At 38.6% G+C, this 20,184-nt stretch overlaps 1 protein-coding gene across 1 annotated transcript in view; it reads right to left on the bottom strand.

Annotated features, from left to right (window-relative positions):
* SUSD5 (sushi domain containing 5) overlaps nucleotides 1-20,184 on the bottom strand; it is a gene marked incomplete at both ends in the record, with an annotated part of 39,036 nt that overhangs the window by 5,206 nt on the left and 13,646 nt on the right. The window contains 2 exons of the mRNA XM_082286240.1: nucleotides 4,780-4,968; nucleotides 13,253-13,371. Coding sequence (XP_082142366.1) covers nucleotides 4,780-4,968; nucleotides 13,253-13,371 — 308 coding nt within the window. The remainder of the gene's footprint in view (nucleotides 1-4,779; nucleotides 4,969-13,252; nucleotides 13,372-20,184) is intronic.

Below are 20,184 nucleotides of genomic sequence, written 5' to 3'. Positions count from 1 at the left end.
AAAGAGTGACCAAACATAGAGACAGGCAGAAACAAAGAGTCTGGTTTTCCACACTCTAGGATCAGTTTAATTTTTCTTCTAGATAGCATATTGGCATCCAAGCTCTATTTTGAGTGTTGCTATTTTGGACAACCATAAAGTGCACTGCATATTTTATGGGTGTATTTTTAGAGTACAGGAAATTGAAACTTGATTCTCTATAGACCATCATTATAAACATTTGTACTGCACAAAAACATCTTTATTCTAAGAATCTCAAAGTAGCTACAGCAAACATTAACAAGACAACATCTGTCTTTAGGGGTGGGAAGGAAAAGTGCATGTAGACCGATTTGCCTAAGATCAGTCAGATTTGTGAACTACAGTATCTCAAAGAATTATCTATTTGGTTTGGATCATGCACACAAACTTTTCTCTAGTCAACCACAATATGCTTTACAGAAATTGTGTTGCCTTCAGTCTTTTGCAATAGCTACAAGAAAGAGGATAATTTTTATTCCAGCAGAAAGCCTGCTAATATAAATAAATAACCCATCAAAATTTTTTTAACTTATTCCATTTGGCAGAATCAGTTCATGCTAGATCTATACTTTACATTAATCTAATACAACCCCCCACTGACAGGCCTGAAAAGGGAACCAAAGTTTATCATAACAATTGTTTTGACAGGCCATGGACATATTTGTAGCTGATTATATTTGTCTGTCACAACTCTTCCTTTGCACTCTCAGAATGAAAAAAAAAAAGCATTCTCAAATAAGATCAAAAGCCAGAGACATTTTGTTTGATTGCCCTCATTAAAAATAAAAAACCAAAAGGAAATTGTGCTAACTAGTCATGTTTATGGACCACATGAATGTGAATCAATATAATTCTTGAAAACTCAGAAAGCAATGTTTGAAGTAATGCAAATTGTTCAGCCAGGCAAAAAGACTAGTAGCTGCAGATTAAGTGGTCAAAATCAGCCAATTCCTCCTTAAACTGACATCAGAAGGATGATCCTTGAAAAGTTAGGCTACCTTGGAACACACTAGATGAGTATCCAGGTGTTGTCACTGGAGAGATTCCTTAGATGTGTAGAAGATACAGACTCTCCTGACACAAGCATATAGCTGGAAAACCCCAAAACAATCCAGGGAAGGATAGATACATGACATTCTTCTGAGCCAGTTTTAGGGCAGAGATGGAGCATGATTTCCCAGCCATCTCATCTGCCTTCTCTTTGAGGAAGCAAACCCTAGAGAATGTAGCCTAATACAGACCAACCCTGACCCCTGCCACTGAAGTGTTGGTATTAATGCTTCTGCTATTGAACTCATGGTTTATTTTGGGAAAAAAACCAAATGTCATTTAGCAATTGTCAGTTTAGTTTCTGTGCTTGCAGGACAGCCACAGCATGGCACATATGCATCTGCTTTCAGACCTTACTACAATGTTCTTCAGGATATATTTTGTGAAGCAAATGCATTCGCTCCACAGAAATAGAAAATATAATAAATGGCAAAATCCATGTGTTTCCCTGTTCTCTCCTTAAGGTTGCTTAGTCGGGCTGAATATCCCTGTGTTTTCAGCTAGAACACAGCATCTTTTCATGGCAAAGTATTACAGGAAACAGAGTTACTTTTTCTCTTTAAAAGCGTCTTAATTAAAAATTACTGTCTATTACCTGGTGTGCACAATGTACATTATAGACATTTGTAACATACTGCTTTCCTAATTTCCATCCTACTTTATGGTATCCAGAACCCACTTAATATAATGCCAAAATTATTTTGTTCAGTTATGCCCAGAGCCAAGTTTTGCCAGGTATTTTGCATTATATGTCTATTTGATTATATCTGTATCTTTTAAATTTTAATTTGCTAATCTGCCAACTGTATGGCTGCACACTTATATCCCAGGTGCCAGAATGGACTGTATCTCTTCTTACTGGATCAAAACAGTGAGGAAAGATGATCACAAAGAGACTTCAAAGAACATTTAAGTGCTATATTTAGACACTGCTATGATGATAGTTCTGTGATTCCATATTTGCTCTGTGTGAGCAACTGGGAATGTAAAGCCAGTCTGACATTTTTACACAAACAAGAAAAACATGCAATTACTGCTGTTTAGTCTGATATTCTGCCTGGACAGCTGAGTATTATAATGGGGTAGCTACCAAGTAGAACAATGGTACTCAAGGTGTAACATCCACAAATCCCAGCAAGCTTTATGAAATTGGATAAATGTCTTCACTCTTCCACAGATGATGTGGAGTAAGCAGCAAAGAGCAGTATAGTGACTTTTCCCTAGTCTCAGAGAGTGCAAGATGTAGGAACCTTATATCTCTCAAAGCTCTGACCGGAGTTTTGTCCCCGTGGTCCCCTTGTGTTGGGGTAAGAGCATTGGGACCACTTCACATTTCCCAGTTGCTCACCCAGCACAGATGCAGAGCAAGGGCACTGTATCATCTTACCAGGCTCTAAACATAGCACATAAATATTCTCTGAAGCGGCTTCATGAACATTTCCATTAATGTCAGCCTGTTAGGACAGAAGTGGTCCAGTCTGCCAACAGGAATATAAATTCTCTATTAAGTCCCATCATCAAGCTTCATAATAGGGAAGGTGCTCTTGTGCCTCAAAGCACTTAAAAATCAGTCTGCGTGCTGACTTCTGGAGTACTTAATAATTGTTATTCTCTCTCCTATGACCCCAAAATATCAGTCAACTCTAAACTGGGTTCCTTTTAATTAAATTCCTTTTTTTTGGTTGTTCTTTTTCATTGGATTCTTACTTTATTTAAAAATAATGAAACCTAGTATCACACATTTTAATCACCCTGTAAAGTCATCTTTCTTAAACAATTATGATCAGGAGGATTAAATATATAATTATTACTTGAACAATTATTGTATTTTCTATCCCATGTCCTTAAAGCATTTGAAAAATATTAATCAGAGGAAGCCCTCCAGCATTTAAATAATTTAAAAAATCATAATCCACAATATCACATCTGCTCCCAAGTTTCAGTGTTGATGTTTGTGATTTTACAGCCACACTTTCCTATTTCTTTTAAAAATATTTTTCTCTCCCCTGCAGCTGTGTGAAAGGCTCAGGCAAAACAGGGGAAATAGACTATTTATCCAGAGAAAACAGTGAAACACACACAACTTAAATGGCCTGATTCTTTCCCTTCCTTACTTTGGTGTAATACAGCTCTATGTCTACATGTGATGAAGTTAGCATTTCCACCAATCCTAGTGAAGGAAAAATAATTATCAATTTGGTGCAGATTATAGAAGATTCAGACCCACTGGGTTAGCTGAAGATGTACCTGCTTATTGTAGGGGTGTTGGACTAGATGACCTTTAAAGGTTCTTTCCAACCCAAACTCTTCTATGATCTTTAGTCTATGATCAGATGTAGATACTCTTTTTTCTCCTTTTTCCCTCCACATTCCACCTTTATGCCCTGCATTGCTTTGCTTAATCATCTGAACTGCTGTTTGTAAAAACAGTTTTAGAAGCTGAAAGAGTTCAGAAAAACCCTGGTGCTTTCATTTTTTAGGTTTTTTGTATCTATACCAGTTGGATGGGTTTGAGAATCTGGTTCCCTGGTGCACAGACATGACCTATTTCTACTAAGAACAAGTTTGACCTTTTCTCATGATTATCCATTGCCTGATGGTATATTCATGAGTAAAAATAACTCCTTGCAAGCCTCTGGACATTAAGGAATATATAGGTTCTGAAATGGACATACTAACTCTAGCCCACATGGATAGCTGAGCTACCCAACAGCTGCCCATTCCTTTGCTTAAAATGTTTCTATTTTGCCAGAAATATTACCTTAAAGATGTGATATCCCTCTCAGAAAGTACTAAGATTCTCTGATGACCATTCTTAAATACTGGAAAAAATGGTGGGTTTATGCATGGAGCAGGGTAACATGAGAAAGCAGAATTCAGGTTACATCCATACCTGAACTCATGGTACAGTTTAGCCTGTGTTTAAACAAGGGGAAAGTTAAAAGACTGCTGCAGAATTTAACTAAAACATAAAGGTGGATTTTATTGAGGTTTAAATTAAGGAAATGTCATTTTACAATTTGCTTGGGGGTTTTGTGGTTTTGGGGGTTTTTTAGAAAAATCTTTTCTTGAGTCAAGCCATTTGGTAAGAAAATCCACGTTCATTTTTTTAATGGAGTAAATATCTGGGCAGCTACTCTTGTGTTTGTAGACAAAAGTCCTGGAGGCATGGTACAAGATAAAAACTGTTTGCCTTTTTATTGGGGCAAATTAAAAAATCATACACTTTTTGGGTCACAGTTTATTTGAGTGGCACAGACAGCTCTCTTAACTAACATAGGTCTTTAATGTTCCCAACCTGACAAAAGGAAGCAGCATTTATCATACGTGTAAGGGCAGAAGTGCAATAATGTTAATGCTAAAGGAAAGGCCTAGTAAAAGCTCTGATCAGCCAAACTGACTTCTTACAAAAAGCCGGGGGACAAAGTTAAGAGCTTAAAAGATTTTTTTATATTGAGTGGATTCTGCTACCTAGAGAGAAAATTTTTGTTCATGTAAGTGTGAGAAAGTTGTCTTTTCCTGTGGTATCTTGGAGATGTCTACCAATGGGATTGTAAAATTCCTGTTGGGCCGGCTAAGACATTCACCAAGACCTTTAGTGGGACTGCAGGTGCCTGGGGCACACCCCTACAATCCTGGAACCATGTGAGTAGGTTGCTGGGAGACATTCCCTCCCAGAGGGATGCTCTGTGTGCTGGGTGAGCTCACCTTTGACACAGGCCTGGACCTGCCCGTACCACTCGCCGCAGCTGTCGCAGAGCAGCGTGAACGCCGTCTCCTTGTTGCCCATGACGTACCCCTGGGCACAGACGTACAGCAGCTCGTCCCCCATCTCAAAGCCAGTGTGGCCATGCAGGATGGTGTGGGGGAAGGATGGCGGGTCCCCACAGGGCTTGTCTGAAAGGAGAAAAGAGATGATATTGTGAAGACTTCACAACAGTCTTTGAATGCAGTGCTGACAGCAGTGGTAAGAGTTTCCCTGAGGATAAACTTATACACGTCCACGGAAATTGTACATCTCATCTGTTTCATGCCCTTATGTCCCTTCACAGTTATTTCCAGCTGTAATTGGGAAGGTATAAATTGGGCTATGACTGTGACGTGATAACCATGATGCTATTCATGTCTGACAGTCATGCATCTAGAAGGGCTTTGTTTCAAACAAATCAGGATGCCAAATCACAGCTGTCTTCCCTGTCTGATTCTACAAAAGCTAACAAAGACGTGAGCAGGTTGGGACTGGAAAGCAACAGCTTGGGCACAGTCATTTTTCTTAACCACAGAAAGGCTGTGAAATTGTTTAGGACTGGCACTTTGATCTCTTCTACATGGTAGGAAGCCAGCAGATGCTGAGCAATGGACCAGTCCACATTCACAGAAAGAAAAGGTCCATGTGAGCACCAGTCAGTTTTTAGACTATCTCTAATATTCTAGTCTTTCTCAACATCAGGTGTCTTCCCAGATATTCAAATCTCCCTTTTTAGGCTAGAGTCACCCTAAAATAAATAGTGACTTGTGCTCGTCAACTTAAGAACACCCAGGGGTAACGTAGCTCTGCTGCCTGTGAGAATCTGAAGAGCTGAATTTACCAGGGTATAAAACTCCACAAGATGTTTGATAGTATTTTTGCTGACAGCATTAAAAGCCAGGAAGAAAAATTCCTATGAACAAGAACAAAATGTTTTGCGTTTTTTGTTGTATTAAGGAAGTGCAGAGGGGAGGCAGGTTGACATCTGCCACCACCAGTGTAAACTGAATTTTAACGCTCTTTTTCAGGTTTGAATGATCTTGGCCACTGTTAACAAGGCAGACCAATATCTTCTAGAGAACTTTCAAGCATTGTGGATTCTCTCTTCTCAAAAGCCTTCCTCTCTGAAAAGAGCTCTTCAGAAGGGCTTTGCCACGTCCCTCTTTCCTCCATGTTTTTTTACAGTCCTTTTTGGAGTAGGTAACTCTTGGTTACAGAAAAACAAAACAAACAAAAAAACTTTAATGCAAGAACATGGATTTTGCCAAGAAACCCAGTGGGCAAAGTCAGCAGTGTTGGTACAAATTATCACTTCTATATTCATTCTCAAATCTGGGAATTTTTTCCAGTGGTTCTAGAACCCTCATTGACTGTGTTAGAAAAAAACCAGCTGCTCCTCTTGCCGAAGTAGTTGAAGATCCAATACCTGCTTTTGTCCAGATACAGAACAACCAAAATGAAAAGGCTCATGAGTTCTGGTAATTACCCAGGATAAGGGAAACACAGTCTGTGTTCTAGTATTGATCTCTCTTGTTGAAATAGTTTGCCTTGGTACAAAAACCTGATTGCTTAGCTGGAAAAGCAAAGATTGTGTTCCTTGAAAAGACTTTTGTTTGGAAGCTGAAAAGACCCCAAGAGTAGGTTCCTAAACATACAGAAGGAAAAACGTTTTCAAAGAACACTCTTGCTATTTTACTGGAGTCTACTTTTAGGGCATCATCACCACAAGATCTTGCAAGCAACAGTTTGACCGACGCCAGTTCATGCCCAGGGTTTTCAATGGGCAATAGGCTTGACAGAAAAGCTTTTTCAATCCCCCTTCTGAAAAAGCTCAGGCTTTCCTGCTTTTGCCCCAGGGACATTCTGCAAAATCCTTGTGAATCCCAGGCTGCAGCTTTTCCCATCATCTACCCACTTCTGAGCCAGGCATAGGTAAATACATGCTTATTTAGAAATATGATGTATTTATTTTGCCAGTTGTTTACCTTGTAGTGAAATGAAAATCCTATGATAAACACCCACATTCTGTGAAAGTTCCTTTGGATCAGGCTTTTGGAAATAGTCTGATAGATCTGACTACCACTTCTCAACAGGGTATGCTGAAAAATATCTGCCACTAGTATAAGGGACATGCTACTGAAGTCAAACCTTTGAAGCCTGTTCTCTGTATGGTACGCACACACACACACACACACACAGACACACACACACATATATATATATATATTTATACTGTCTAACACCTTCAGAAGTTAGTGGGAGTTATGCACACACACACTGACAGAAAAAAAACAAGCTTTTGAGGCTACACAGAGCTCAGTTTATAGAGTCTTATGGAGGTTTGGTATCTGAGGAAGTGAGGAACATTTAGCAGCTAATGCCTTTCCTGTGAACTGGTTAGATGAATAGAGATTGATGTGGATGAAAGGTATAAAAAATTATTTTATTGCCTCATAGGAAGGCTACAGAGCTGTGCATTTCATGTACTTTATTTATGTAGCTACTTCCTTCCATGCAAATGGGAGCTGTGTATCTGTTCTGAGGGAAGTATTGATCCCAGGCTGCATGGAACAATTATACATCAGAGAGTATCCTTATCTACAAAGCCTTGCTTCTTAATCCTGTTGCCAGAGTACACAGAAAAGCAACACATTAGTTAACTATGGCAAACATTCAAAAAGCACATTATAACCTTCCAGGAAAGAAGAAAGCTGAAGGGTTCTTTACAGTAAAATTTGACAACAGACATGGTAACAGAATTATGAGAGCCTAAAAGAGAGACCTGGCTGATGCATGAATAGAAAGAAAAGCAGAGATTTTAAAGATGTTCATGGACCAACACTGTATGGGGAACTTTTGACTATCTCACATGAGACTTTGTAAGGTCATGCCTTTGCTGCAGAGCACATTGAGTGACATTGATGGACAAGCATAAGTGAAAGCTGATACATTGCAAAGACAAACTCAAGTTCCTACATCCATTTTGCTGCTGTCCTCTCCTGCATAAAATGTGCAGGAATTACAGGTTACAGCATCTTATGTCTCCTCGTCCTTCTGCAGTCTCAGTTGCTATGACAATTCCTGCTCAGTCTTTTGCCAAACCTGTTCTTTCTGGCACACGTACAGAAGTGACACTGGCACAGCAACCGTCAAACGGAGCCACTTCTGGGGACAGGCTTCAGGTTTTTGTCTGCAGCCTTTGTACCAGGAGCTGGAAGAGCATGGGCTTATTTGGAACAACAGTCTGTGCTCAGTGCTGGCATTCAGGCCATTTTCTTGCTGGAAGAGAGGAGGCAGATCTGGGCCATGAAGCGTGACAGAGGGTGTGTTGGCAGCAGCTTGTCATGTAGAGGAACAGTAGTGCTCTTTGTTAAGGTGACCACAGGGGTTGCCTGCAGTAGTGGCGTTGGTAGATGAGGGCTGGGCTCCTCCATCCATCTGAAGCACTGATTTTTCCCTCATCTATCCTCCCATAAACCAGCATATTTTCTTAGTACTTGCTAAAAAATTAGCCCAGTTCATGCTTCTCAGTAAAAAAGCTGGGTCTGCTTGATAGCCAAGGGCCATCCAGCAGAGTATCAAGCAGGTCCCATGCTCTGCCTGCTTGTGTCCAGGATCACATCCTAAATCTGGAAACTTGAAATTGGCTTCTGGACATCTTGACCCTTCCAGAATTTTCTACATGTTGACACTAAGGTCAAATACATAACAGTGCTCCATACATCAATAACTGACCTCCAGTAAGTGAGGGTGGATTGGGCTTCAGAGCAAGACAGCACAGCACAGATATAAGGAAATTAATTAAAGTTCACGGGAGATCCCCATGTCAGCAATAAGTTGGCACAGACTGTCTCCTGGAGTGAAAGTCACCACTACAGTCAAGAAAGAGCTCAACATACATGTGCAGAAATCAGAACAGAGTCAGCATCTGGTAAATCAATGAGAATAAGTGGCACAGCAAAAATACGGGTGTTGAGCATAGATATGTTAGGGATAGTGACAGCTCTGGTTACAGACCTCTTTGAGACTCAGTAATTATTTTTCACATGGGACTAAAGAGGCCTCCTGTTAAATGAGTTAGCACATTCAGTCCTGATTGGCTTTTAGGAAAAATACCTCCTCCGAATAGCAACCACAGAACATGTGTGGAAAGGAGTTTGTGACAGGTGATTTCTGGCAAAGAGTTGGCACATATGATTTTAAGAACACAGCAACTCTCCTCCCCAGTCCAGATTACAGCAGAAGCATCTTCTTTATTTGAACTACGAGCATCCCATTAGTCTGTAAAGATTTTTTTTTTTGAGATGTCTTGATAAAATTCTGTCCACAGAAAGGATAGCCTAAGATCAATGCAAAAAAAATCAACATGAAAAAGATGCAGACTTCAGCTTCCACATCACCTGGCAGAACCAGGAATTTACAGACATTTGATTATCTGCAATTGCTGCTTTAACTGTGTACCATGCTCTGAAAGCTGACATGACACACCCGCTTTGACATAAAACATCTCCTGTTACAACTGTCTGACTCAGTGGAGTTTTTCCAGAGAGGCCACTGGAATTTTTAGGATGCCGTCTTGTCATTAAGAAATTAGAAAATGCAGCTCTTAACGGTCAGACCTGTGAATGAGATGAGTGAGGATGTTTATTTTTCTTCTTGATTGCAGAAACCCTAAAGTACATGGAATTTTTCTGTTTGGATAAAGGTACTGAGTACAAAGAACCAAAACTCAATCATAGCCAACGTAAATGTTGCTTGTAAGCTCCCAATGCTAGGATGCCAATGCCTCTTACATCCTATAGGGCTTGGTAGGACTTTATTCGTTTAAGTGACATCACCAGAGAAGTGGGAATTGACTGCCAGCTATATGCAAAGCTCTGAAAAAGAAAGCTGTAGCACTACCAAAAAAACCCCCAAAACTTATATCTACAGCAAAGCATGACAAGTACAAATAAATAGTTCAAATATTACACAAGGCAAACTGCAGATTGATTGCTCTTGTAAAGCACACTTAATATATTTGCTGCAAAGAACACATTAATTTCTTTTCTTCTTTCTGCTGAAAAAGGCTGACTGAGGTATGTACATAAGCCATCAAGCTTTGATGGATATCTGGAGCCAGCAGTCATGTTTAAAAAATTTTGATTTGCATTTATGCTGTACTCTACTACAAGTTCCTGCCTGTTTAGTTTTCCTGTGGTGGCAGTAAATCAAAGCCTTATGGAACAGATCTTATTTGTTGCCGGTAAATATCAGTGGGTCACTGAAAGAAAGAACCAGTAAAACTTGGGGGTTATCAACAAAGAGATCATTCCTTTGCTGCAATAAAAAAATAAGAAAGAAAACCAAGAGGGTTTTATATATATATATATATATATATATATAGAACTGAGTTGTATGTGGCATTACAAAAAAATAAGGCAGGAAAAATTCCAGCTTTCTGGTTTTCTTGCTTTATCTACTTTACAATTTGAGGTATTTTCTTATGAACTTTGATAGAGATAGTAGCTCTGTGTGCCAGATCTAACTTATGTGTGATACTGCATTTTCAGAATTGGCAGAATCTAATATATATTTTAGGTATTTTTTGGCACTCAGGGCTAAGAGGGAAACTTTCTGATCTCAGCAGATCCTGAGCTGGTACAGAGTTCTCTTGCTGACTCTAATGGCTGCATAAAACATGTGTTTATGAGAAGCTGAGAAGACACATTCCTCTGTACTGTGAAAACTGCAGCTATACTCAGAGCATTCATAAAACGTTACAGCTACATCTTTCCTTGTTAAAGAGAACCCTTAGAATCAATTCCCTGTAAAAGATAACTCTTAGTCTCAATTACTGCTGTGATTCTTCCGTGTGTACAGAATAAAATCCATTTCAGAAACAAAGCAAAAACTCTCTCTTCAAGACTTCCATTTGTAAAGTCCTGATGCTGTAAGCACAGCCAGAGCTCTTGCTAGCATCTGACTATTGCCCTGGTGTAGGGGCATGATGAGGTGTGTGCTTAAGGAATTTGACTCAACTCACTTGCATGGTAAATGTTAACTGAGTAAATATTAGTTATAAATCAAGGGCTAAGAAGTTAATTTGTGATGGTTTGTACTAGAACTTTCATGGTGTTTTAAGATGCGTTCTGCACAGTCCTAAGAACTGAAAGTAGAGTTGCAAAGAGTTACTAATGTCAGCTTGGTTTCTGAAGCAGAGGTTGATGTGACTGTTCCCTCTGTTTTCAACCTACTAGTCTGTCTGAGCCTTTGGCTCATCTCAGCCACGTCTGACAAATAAGGAAAGCTGCTCTCTGCTCATTATTGGTTGCATGGATATAAAAGAAATGAAAGGGCTGGAAGAAATTAATAGGGGGATGTAGGTCTCCGTGTAAGAAACCTGGGATTTATCACTTTCAGCAGGGCAAAAACTTTGCCTTTTTTACTTAACTCTAATGCATTACTGTATTATAATTGCAAATGTATAGATTAAAAATGATGTCCACTTTTCTAAGACTAAAAATTATTCATGAGGCTTCAAGTAAGAAACAACTCATTAATGCAAACTTAGCCACATGTACATAAAATCAGAACAGATATGCTGTGTGTGAGGTTGTGGTGCAGGGTTTGCTCTTGCTGCTTCTTACTGGATATTTGCTAAAACTGGAAGTGGCATCCCTGAGGATGTTCTTTCATCAGTCAACAGCTCTGTGCTGGCTTGTGTGTTACTGTTGTAATGTTAAGGCTGTTTCCTTTCCGGACTTTGCTCTTTTCATACCAGCAACAAACCAGGCTCTGCCAGACATCTTCACTCGATTCTTTCTGTTCAAACATTGGCTCTGCATCCCAAATTTTTTTGTATATTTAAAGAAGAGGGAAGCTTAGAGTCATCCAGAAATGTTTCTGTGTGTAAGGACTACGTGATGAGTGCATTGGGATGATCATCCTGTTCTGTCATCAGAAAATTCCCCGCCTTCTACAAAATAAATCCTTCATGAATTGTTCCTTCTTTGCAAATAATCTGAAATTCCCCGAAGTTTTAACTATGCAGTTTCTGAGTCCTATGTAGTCCTCCTTTGCAGCATAATCTTGTTTTGTTGCGTTCTTGTCTGCCCCTTTACCACGAGGAGTAATCAAATGCAAAAGGTAAATGCAGCTCTTTCTCTGAGATCCAGCATCCACGCGTAAGCTTGGATGGAGCAGGTGGGGACAGACAGGGGAGCACAAGGGCACAATGGAACAATAGTGGCCAGAGCAATGATTTCAGCATCCCACAGCTGTCCCACCCACTGCAAGGTTTTTCTCGAGGAGGGGGGGATGATGACAAAAGAGATTTGAAGGAAGACAATGAGAGAGTTTTGCAGATGTTTACAGGGATCTGCTTCTATGTGTGAGTAGCAGCATGGAAGAAAGCACAAAGGTGCTTGTGTCACCACATTAGCAACTGAGTGACAGAGCTGGCATTGCTTGCAGCAGCACGGAGCCTGGAGCTGATATCACACGGGTTACTTGAGAGGATGGTCAAACTCTGCTAAAATCAGTATTTCTGAAAAGAATGATTTGGTACACATCAATATGCATCACCTCTGCCACATTTCACTTCAATCACATTTTCATCCACGCTGCTGACACTGACTGTTTATCAGAATGCCCCCCTGCATTGTGAACATACTGTTTCTCAGGAAATGCCATCTGCTTACCCTTGCTTTTCTTGGAAATCGGATGCAAAAACTCACTGTGGACATCAACAATCTGTTTTGGGGGTTCCCAAATTCCTTTACACAATCCTGCCTATCAGTAACAATTCACTTTTTACCCTCAGAATTAATCTTTGCTTGTGGGTTCTGGAATTTAAATACGGAAAAATTAAAACACCAACCTACGCTGGAAACAGTTTGGTTTTCAGAATCATCTGGGATATATTAGAGGCCCTAGCAGCCTGGTCTACACTTGTTAAAAAAACACCCAAAGCAAAGCAAAGCAAAGCAAAGCAAAACTAAACTAAAATGGAGGTACTGAAGTCATTTGCATACAAATGTTGTATACGGATAGATACGCAACAGCGTGGTGCGTTGCAGCTGGAAGCCAGCTTGCTGAGTTATGTTCAGCTACAGTGCTGAGTAAGGGTCATGCTTCAGGCATTTCCATTAGATTGGTGCCAGATATATTCCTTTCCATAAATTATGTTTTGTGAGCACCAAAATGGGTTCTGCCAGATCAGTAGTGCTGTCTGAATTCACTAAACTGCAGCAAAGACAAAAGATAACACAATTTATTTACTGCAACCAATGTCTTTGCAGCAGTTGGCTCTTGTAGTGGGCTATTACTACAAAGATTTATCCCTTAACATTCCCTCTTTCTCGCTCAGCAATAGAAAAATTGAAGGCAAAACTTTTAATGTTGCAAGACAGTGATGACTCTGCATTATTTCAAAAGTATATCAGTGCTGACCTTCATCCTTTACACAAAAAGCATCATATTGGTCATTCACAAAGGGATCGGTTTCAATTTTAACATCAATGGCTTTCACGCTCTGCTGTTTGCTGCCCGTCTTTCTGCATATAATTGTCCTAAAATAGAGAAGAAGAAGAAAAAAATAATCAGAAATCTTCTGGAGTTGTACAAGCAGGTGAAATTTGGAGATTTATTTATCAGAGTAGTCAGGCTTTAGCCTCAGCTTAACTGTTTCAGCGTTGGCACATAAAGTAATAGCGTGGGAAGATCTATGAAAAAAAGCCAAGGGAGAAATAGAAGTAATTGGAAAAATGTTTGCTGTAAATCAGTTCAAGGCATAGAGAGCAACAAAGGATGTTTATCTTACTATATTCTGTAATACTTCTAAATATCAGGCCTATACCCAAAGTATTTAAGGCCATATTTTGCTCACACATTTCAGCAATACATGTTCCCATTGATGGTACCTGGATGGAAATGAATAGGAAACTCAAGATTTGATCTGAAAGGTTATAAATCTTAGCGTTTACATTAAAGAGCCAGTAAGGTTGCATATTTAACTGCTCAAAAGCTAACACAGACAAACTCAGAAAATTCATCTTGGGTTGTTGGAAGAAAAACAGCTTTTTTTTTTTTTAATAGCAATTTCACACTTTTGAGTAAACTCCATTTCTCCTGGTTTGGTACTCATCAGTACCTAATCCATCCTGTCACCCCTGATAGGCTTGAAGAAAGGTATTAGATCTATATCGGGTTTTAAAACCCTGTTGGTGCTGATGATGAAGTAAGAGTTTACCAATTATGTCTTTTCTCAGCTGCACTGGCTGCTTAAAACTAGCAAATAGAAGAGAGTTTCTTGCAGAAAACACTGGTTTTACTGTTACATTGGAGGTTACAAAGGCTGGGAAAGTTATTTCAGCCCAAATTTTTGCAGCTGGATATTAATGGTGTGGGTTTATATTTTCGTGGACAGAAAGCTTGTAGAACTGTTGCACAGTCAGCTATTCTAGTGAAGGGAAGATAAAAATGCTTTCCACAGAGCAAATCCTTCCAGAGGAGGAAATTATCATTTTGTATTGTGCAATGGTTGAACTAATGTGCCATCAGCCCTTCCCTAAATCTGAGGAATAAAATAAGATAAAATAAAATACAATAATATAAAATAAATAAGATTAAATAAATAAAATGCCTGTTCATTGAGGGTGGAAAAGATCCAGTGGAAACCCAGTATTTGATCATGCACTTAAAATACTATGTAACAATTGTTTTGTAGAAATAAGCTGAATTATGGTTGTACAGAGTATTTTCATTCTGGCATGTGTTAGCTTTCGGGTAGCTAAATACACAACTTTAGTGTTTTTTTATTATAAACAAACAAAAGCAACATGAAACAAGCCGTATGGTGGTGGTCACACGTGCACCAAAATGGCTCCTGCTACACTTCTCCTCTGGAAAACAACATGATGTCATTCCCTGCTAAAAGCCCCTTTATGATTTCAAACCAAATATGTTTCCTTCATAAAGAAAACTCCACTTGATTTTTTGAGGGACAAAAAATCCCTTCAAAAAAGTCCTTTTTTAAGGACAATATTGTCCACACAAGTTTTAAATTCAGTTCTCTCAGAGTTTAATGGACTTAAAATCTGAATCCTCTAAGTCAGTAATTAAACACTTAGACAAAAGCCACTCGATCTGCCAAAATGAGTTCAGATGACTGGGAGGATCAGGATATCAATTAGAAAGTTTCTGTATGTATATAATATTTCCATATTATTCCACTAGGTGTTAAAAGGTCTAAAAGAAGGAGACACTTCAAAAATTAACTCATCAACCTTAATCTTTCCTATAAATACTCACTTGCTTAGATCCCTGGATCAGTTATGTCTTGCAACACTGAGTGGACAGATAATGATATGACTGCAAAAAATGTGCTTTTCATCTGTAATTGTGTACTTTAGGCTTGAGGCTTGCTCTCTCTCAAAAAAAAAAAAAAAAAGAAAAAAAAAGAAAAAAAAGCAACAAAGGGAAACAAATTAGTTTTGAAGACTCTTACCATCATAAAATTCTGGTCTCTGAACATCAGGCCACACTCATTTCTATGTTCCATCAAAGACTAAAATTCCTGAGACTTGGAAGCCGCTTTTGAAAATCTTATCTTTCTAATTTCTAATTAGAAATCTTCTGAGATTTCCAATTCCAATTTCTATATTTATGTATTTTGCTTCTGCCCAAAGCACTGTAACTTCTTTATCAGTTCTTCAGCTGGCTGCAAAGTTATCTGTGGGTGACACACCTTTGGTATAATGAGGTCATCACCAAAACAGGATACCTGGCTCAGGTGTAAGGTCATGTATTTAAAGTGCTAGTTTTTCTCACTTTTTTTTCAAATATTTTACTATAAACTACAGGCTTGTAGGTGATAGATTTTATCGATTAGCTAATTCATTTTAAGAACCTTCTCAGCTGCTATCCAGTGTGATCAAACTGACAAAGGTTTACCTTGCGTGAAGTTTCAACATTATACATAAAGAAAGGCTTTAGATTACATTAAGATTTTTCACACGTATTTACATGTATCTGCTACTTAGGACTTTCATTTGGATTTTTGTCATATTAAAATTGATCTGAATAAAACTGCAGATGTCCTAATGCAATCCTTCTGAAATGAAAGAAACCTTGTCTTGTACACAAGACACAGTGCCGGGTCAATGATTGGACTTGAATATCTCAGATGTCTTTTCACACCTTGATGTGAAATATGACTCTAAAAAGATGAAGGAAGAAAAAAAATCTATTTAATCTCTTTCATTCCTTCTTCTCTGACAGTAGTTTCACACCTCAGGCTCAGTCCTGCAAGATTTAAACATCTTCAGTAAGCTGTTACTGCTGTTGCTGAATGGAGCTTCAAGAGTGCTCAGCATTTCTCAGTAGTGGGTCGATCAGACCTGCAGTGCCCATGGCATAGAAATAGTCTCTTTGCAGCCAGTAGGATTTCAGGTATGACTAAAAATACACATTAATAGCCTATTTTCTGAATTCTTGAGGGTTCCCCTAAATACTAAAATGCTAGCTTTTAATCTATAATTTCAACTTAAATATACAGGTACACTTTAGTCACAGTTCTAAAAGGTAGAGTGTGATGCTTTTAAATTTGTTACCATTTTCATGACTGAAAAATGGCTACCAATTCAGAATTCATCATATCTTGAAATTTCTTCAGCAGCAGCACAGCCATACTAAAATAAGAGACAAAAAATTGTACAGTTGTCCTACTCCTTCCAGCACCCTGCTGAGAGGTGTTGCTGCCTGGTTTGTTTCTTGACTGTTTTGAATTATTGCACCGTGGCATGCATCATGGCTGAGAGAATGTCACAAACTTCATACACTTTTTTAAGGGACACATCCACCTACCCAGCCACTCAGAAGAATGTAGTCATGTACATTTAGTTCTGTTAATGTATACTTTCATGCATTAATTGAAGTTAACCTCATTACTCAGCATACAATATCATCTGATGCTCAGAGCAGTGTAATGCTTCATTTTGTGCCTTTTAGTTAAGAAACAGATTTGATTTCTTTTTCCTTCTGTGGAGATTTCTGATGAAGGCAGACGTACTCAGAAGCATCCTGAGTTTGGACAGCATATCACCCATAGTAATTGTCTGTGATACATATCTGCCTGAAGCATCCATGCATCCCTCAAAATTACTCTTACATGGCCATGAACTCTCAATCTCAGCATACAAATCAATCAGAAACACTATCTCCATAGACCATGAAAGTACCACATGTTATCCAGTAAGATAAAAATGTGGTTGGTTGTGTCGACAACAGCCCCTTCTCTCTGATGAAAATTGGAAGATGCCTAAAGGTGTCTCCTCTGTTTCCTTGACAAACTACTGAGAATCTTCTCAGTCTAGTGCTAAGGACAAACTGCTTCATGATGCCTCTTCTCCTCTCAAGAGAGAAAACAGGAGACCAGGGATTCTGCACTGTGTTGAACCTCAGCTTAACTCCTGCTGTACAATACAATTCATCCAACTAAGAACAATTAACAGTCCTTCTGTACCCACCTGGAAAAAAAGATCAGAGACTGGCCAATCTATTCATTGTTTTCCTGTGCCATGACTCAGATATTGCAGATATCATGTGCACACCCAAGGAGAAAATCTAGTATGTAGCACAATAAGGTGAGAAGCAGACTTCCCAGAAGCCTTCAGCTTACTCTTGTGCTGCTTCAATTTTTTTTTCTAATGTATTATGTAACGAAGGAATAATTGGTATATTTTGCTCTTCTCTTAATTCCTCTGTTCAAAGAAGGAAATAGAAGAAAATCTGGCATGACTAATATTTATTTTACAATATGCCATAATATGCCATTATAAAATATGTATTAATAAATATATGATAATTATATGCTCAAACTGTAGTAATTATAGTCCATTTCATATATGGTATGTATGTATAATAAAGGCATTTTTAATAAAGACATGCTATTTTTATATAAATTATAAGTTTTGTTTATAGTAATATCCACTGATACTTGTGCTTTGTAAGATAACTGCAAGGCAATTTTATAATACTTGAAAGTTTTTCAGTAAGCCCAAGCTAAAACAAACGGATTTGACAGCTGAGTTCATAGGATAAAGCGTGATCCATCAGCACAGAAAACAGTAGGTGGGATGTTTTTTTGTAGTTGCTACTTTATCTGCTGGTTGATTTTAGGTTTTGTAGTCTTAGTCAATAAATTCACTGAACTGAGTCAGAATGGTCTTATGACATTGATTCATAGTAGTATGAGCTTGCAATATATTCAGCTCAGAAGAACATCAGCAACAACGTGTTAGCTGAGGCACTGTGAAAGTCTGGTTCATAGCATACTATAAGAAACCTTCCCCTAATTATAAAGCTAAAAACTTCATCACTTTTCTTAGTCAAGATAAATCTTTAACATCTTGTGCTGATTTTTTTTCATGGGTCAGCTTTACTGTTTGTGTTTCAGTAACTAGGCAAGAGAAAAAACCAGCAGCAGTCTGGGAGCCAAACTAGGGGATTTTTATTCTTAGTCTTCCCCTTCTGTATTTTGGGAAACTGCAAATTACAAAGCTGGCTCTGATGAGGAATAAAATATAAATGACATGTTCATGATTACCAAAGGGAAGAAAATTTCCCTGAAAAGTCATGAAGGGGAGCACAGGTGGGCTTTGGAAAGTCCATTGACTGGGAACTATAGAAGCTAATTCTGGCTGGATGTGACCCAAAGAAAGCAGCTGCTAAGTGTGACATGAAGACATTCCAACAGCAATACTGCCACTGGAAATGTCAAAAGGAGGTCTTACCAAGGCAGAACCAATATCCTTTAGATTCTTAAAAATATACACCAAAATGCAGCCTTTTGTGCTTAAAATTGTACATATGACTACTGAAATAGTGAGGCCTCTGTTCATTAGATAAATATGGCCCATTCATGCAGACTTTCATACTGTAGCCTAGTATGAAAGATTTTATATAGTCATTTTACTCTAATATCACTAGGTACATATAATTTGAGCATTCTTAATGCATGTAAAGAAGAATCATGTTGCTTCCTGGTCTGGACTAGCTGGATGCTTGATGGCACGTCAAGCATCACTAGAAAGTTGGTTTTACCCAATTTCACTTTACAGGTTCCAGTTTAATCCATGGCTTTGGTAACAGATGTTACTGGTTAGTTACCAAAGGGTTTTAAAAAAATACAAAAATATTTTCTGAATGCTACTGATTTACAAAGCAGCTCCGTTCTCAGAGGACAGGCTTTCAGATATGACAAAGCATTACAGAGAGTCTAAAAAAAAAGGCAAAATATGTGAACTTCATTTGAAAAGTGGAAAATCAACTTCATTAGATATCTGACAAGTTAAAATCCTGGTATTAGCCCCTCTTGTGCATTTGCAAAGAGTAAGCATATCCCATTTTTGACTTCATTTTGCTCAGCTAAATAAATTATCACCTTTAATTGCCATTTGATAAAAGAGGTGCTTTTTTGGACTAATCCTAGTCTGAGCCCAGACCTTCTGGGCTTGAATGCCAATAATTACATTGCACTATTGCAGGTGGCGTCTCACTGGTGCCTCATTCAAGTCCCTCAGTACTGCCCTCTTTCCTCTGGAATTGCTGCTGGATATCTTTTAGGACGATAGCATTTATTTTTCTCACAAATTTTACATGAGGTATTTCATTTTAAAACAGGCCCACTGCCTCCCTGTGTTCTGTGACTATACCCAGCTCTTTCTCCTGCTCTGCCTTTCCAGCTGAACTGCTGGTTTAAGGCAGAAATTCCTATTAGCCTTCAGACAATACTGTTGCCTTGCACCCTGTTTCTATTACTCCATCTCTGAAGTCAGGCTTACCTTCCTGTTCAATATTGTGATTTTCCTTGGTCTTAGGAGTGATTTCTAACCTTCTGGCATTAGTTAGTTTTACTATCAAACTGCTGCCTTTTGTGCCAAAGCTTGCTAAAGTTTTGCTAAATCACTCAGTTAGTTAAAAAAACCTTCCAGTAAAAATACAACTTAGAAGTGAGAGTCATATCTCGCTTAGTAAATGGCAACTCTGATGACTGTGATGCTACATTTCAGCAGATGGTGGTTTGGATGCTTGTCTTAGAAAACACATAAAAAATAGGTAGTTTCTTTTCTACAATGCTGCTCCTCAAAAAGTACATTTTCTAAAAAGTTATTCAGTTATTGGGCCATCTCTTTTACAAGAAACACAGCTGTCATACTTTGTCCATGTTATCATCCCAGGTTGGGCTAAGAAAAGATTTGCTTCTTTCCTCCCAAAGCTGATGGAAAGCGGGTCACATCCACATTGCTCAGTGATATCATCCCTGGGAGTAAACTGGTCATGCCCACTTCCTAAATTCAAGTCTCTTGACTGAGCTTTATGTA

This window comes from Coloeus monedula (genome assembly GCF_965178545.1).
Source record: "Coloeus monedula genome assembly, chromosome: 1".
NCBI classification, from domain to species: domain Eukaryota; kingdom Metazoa; phylum Chordata; class Aves; order Passeriformes; family Corvidae; genus Coloeus; species Coloeus monedula.
The sequence above is the reverse complement of the archived record's forward strand: the minus strand, read 5'-3'. Positions and strand labels throughout refer to the sequence as shown.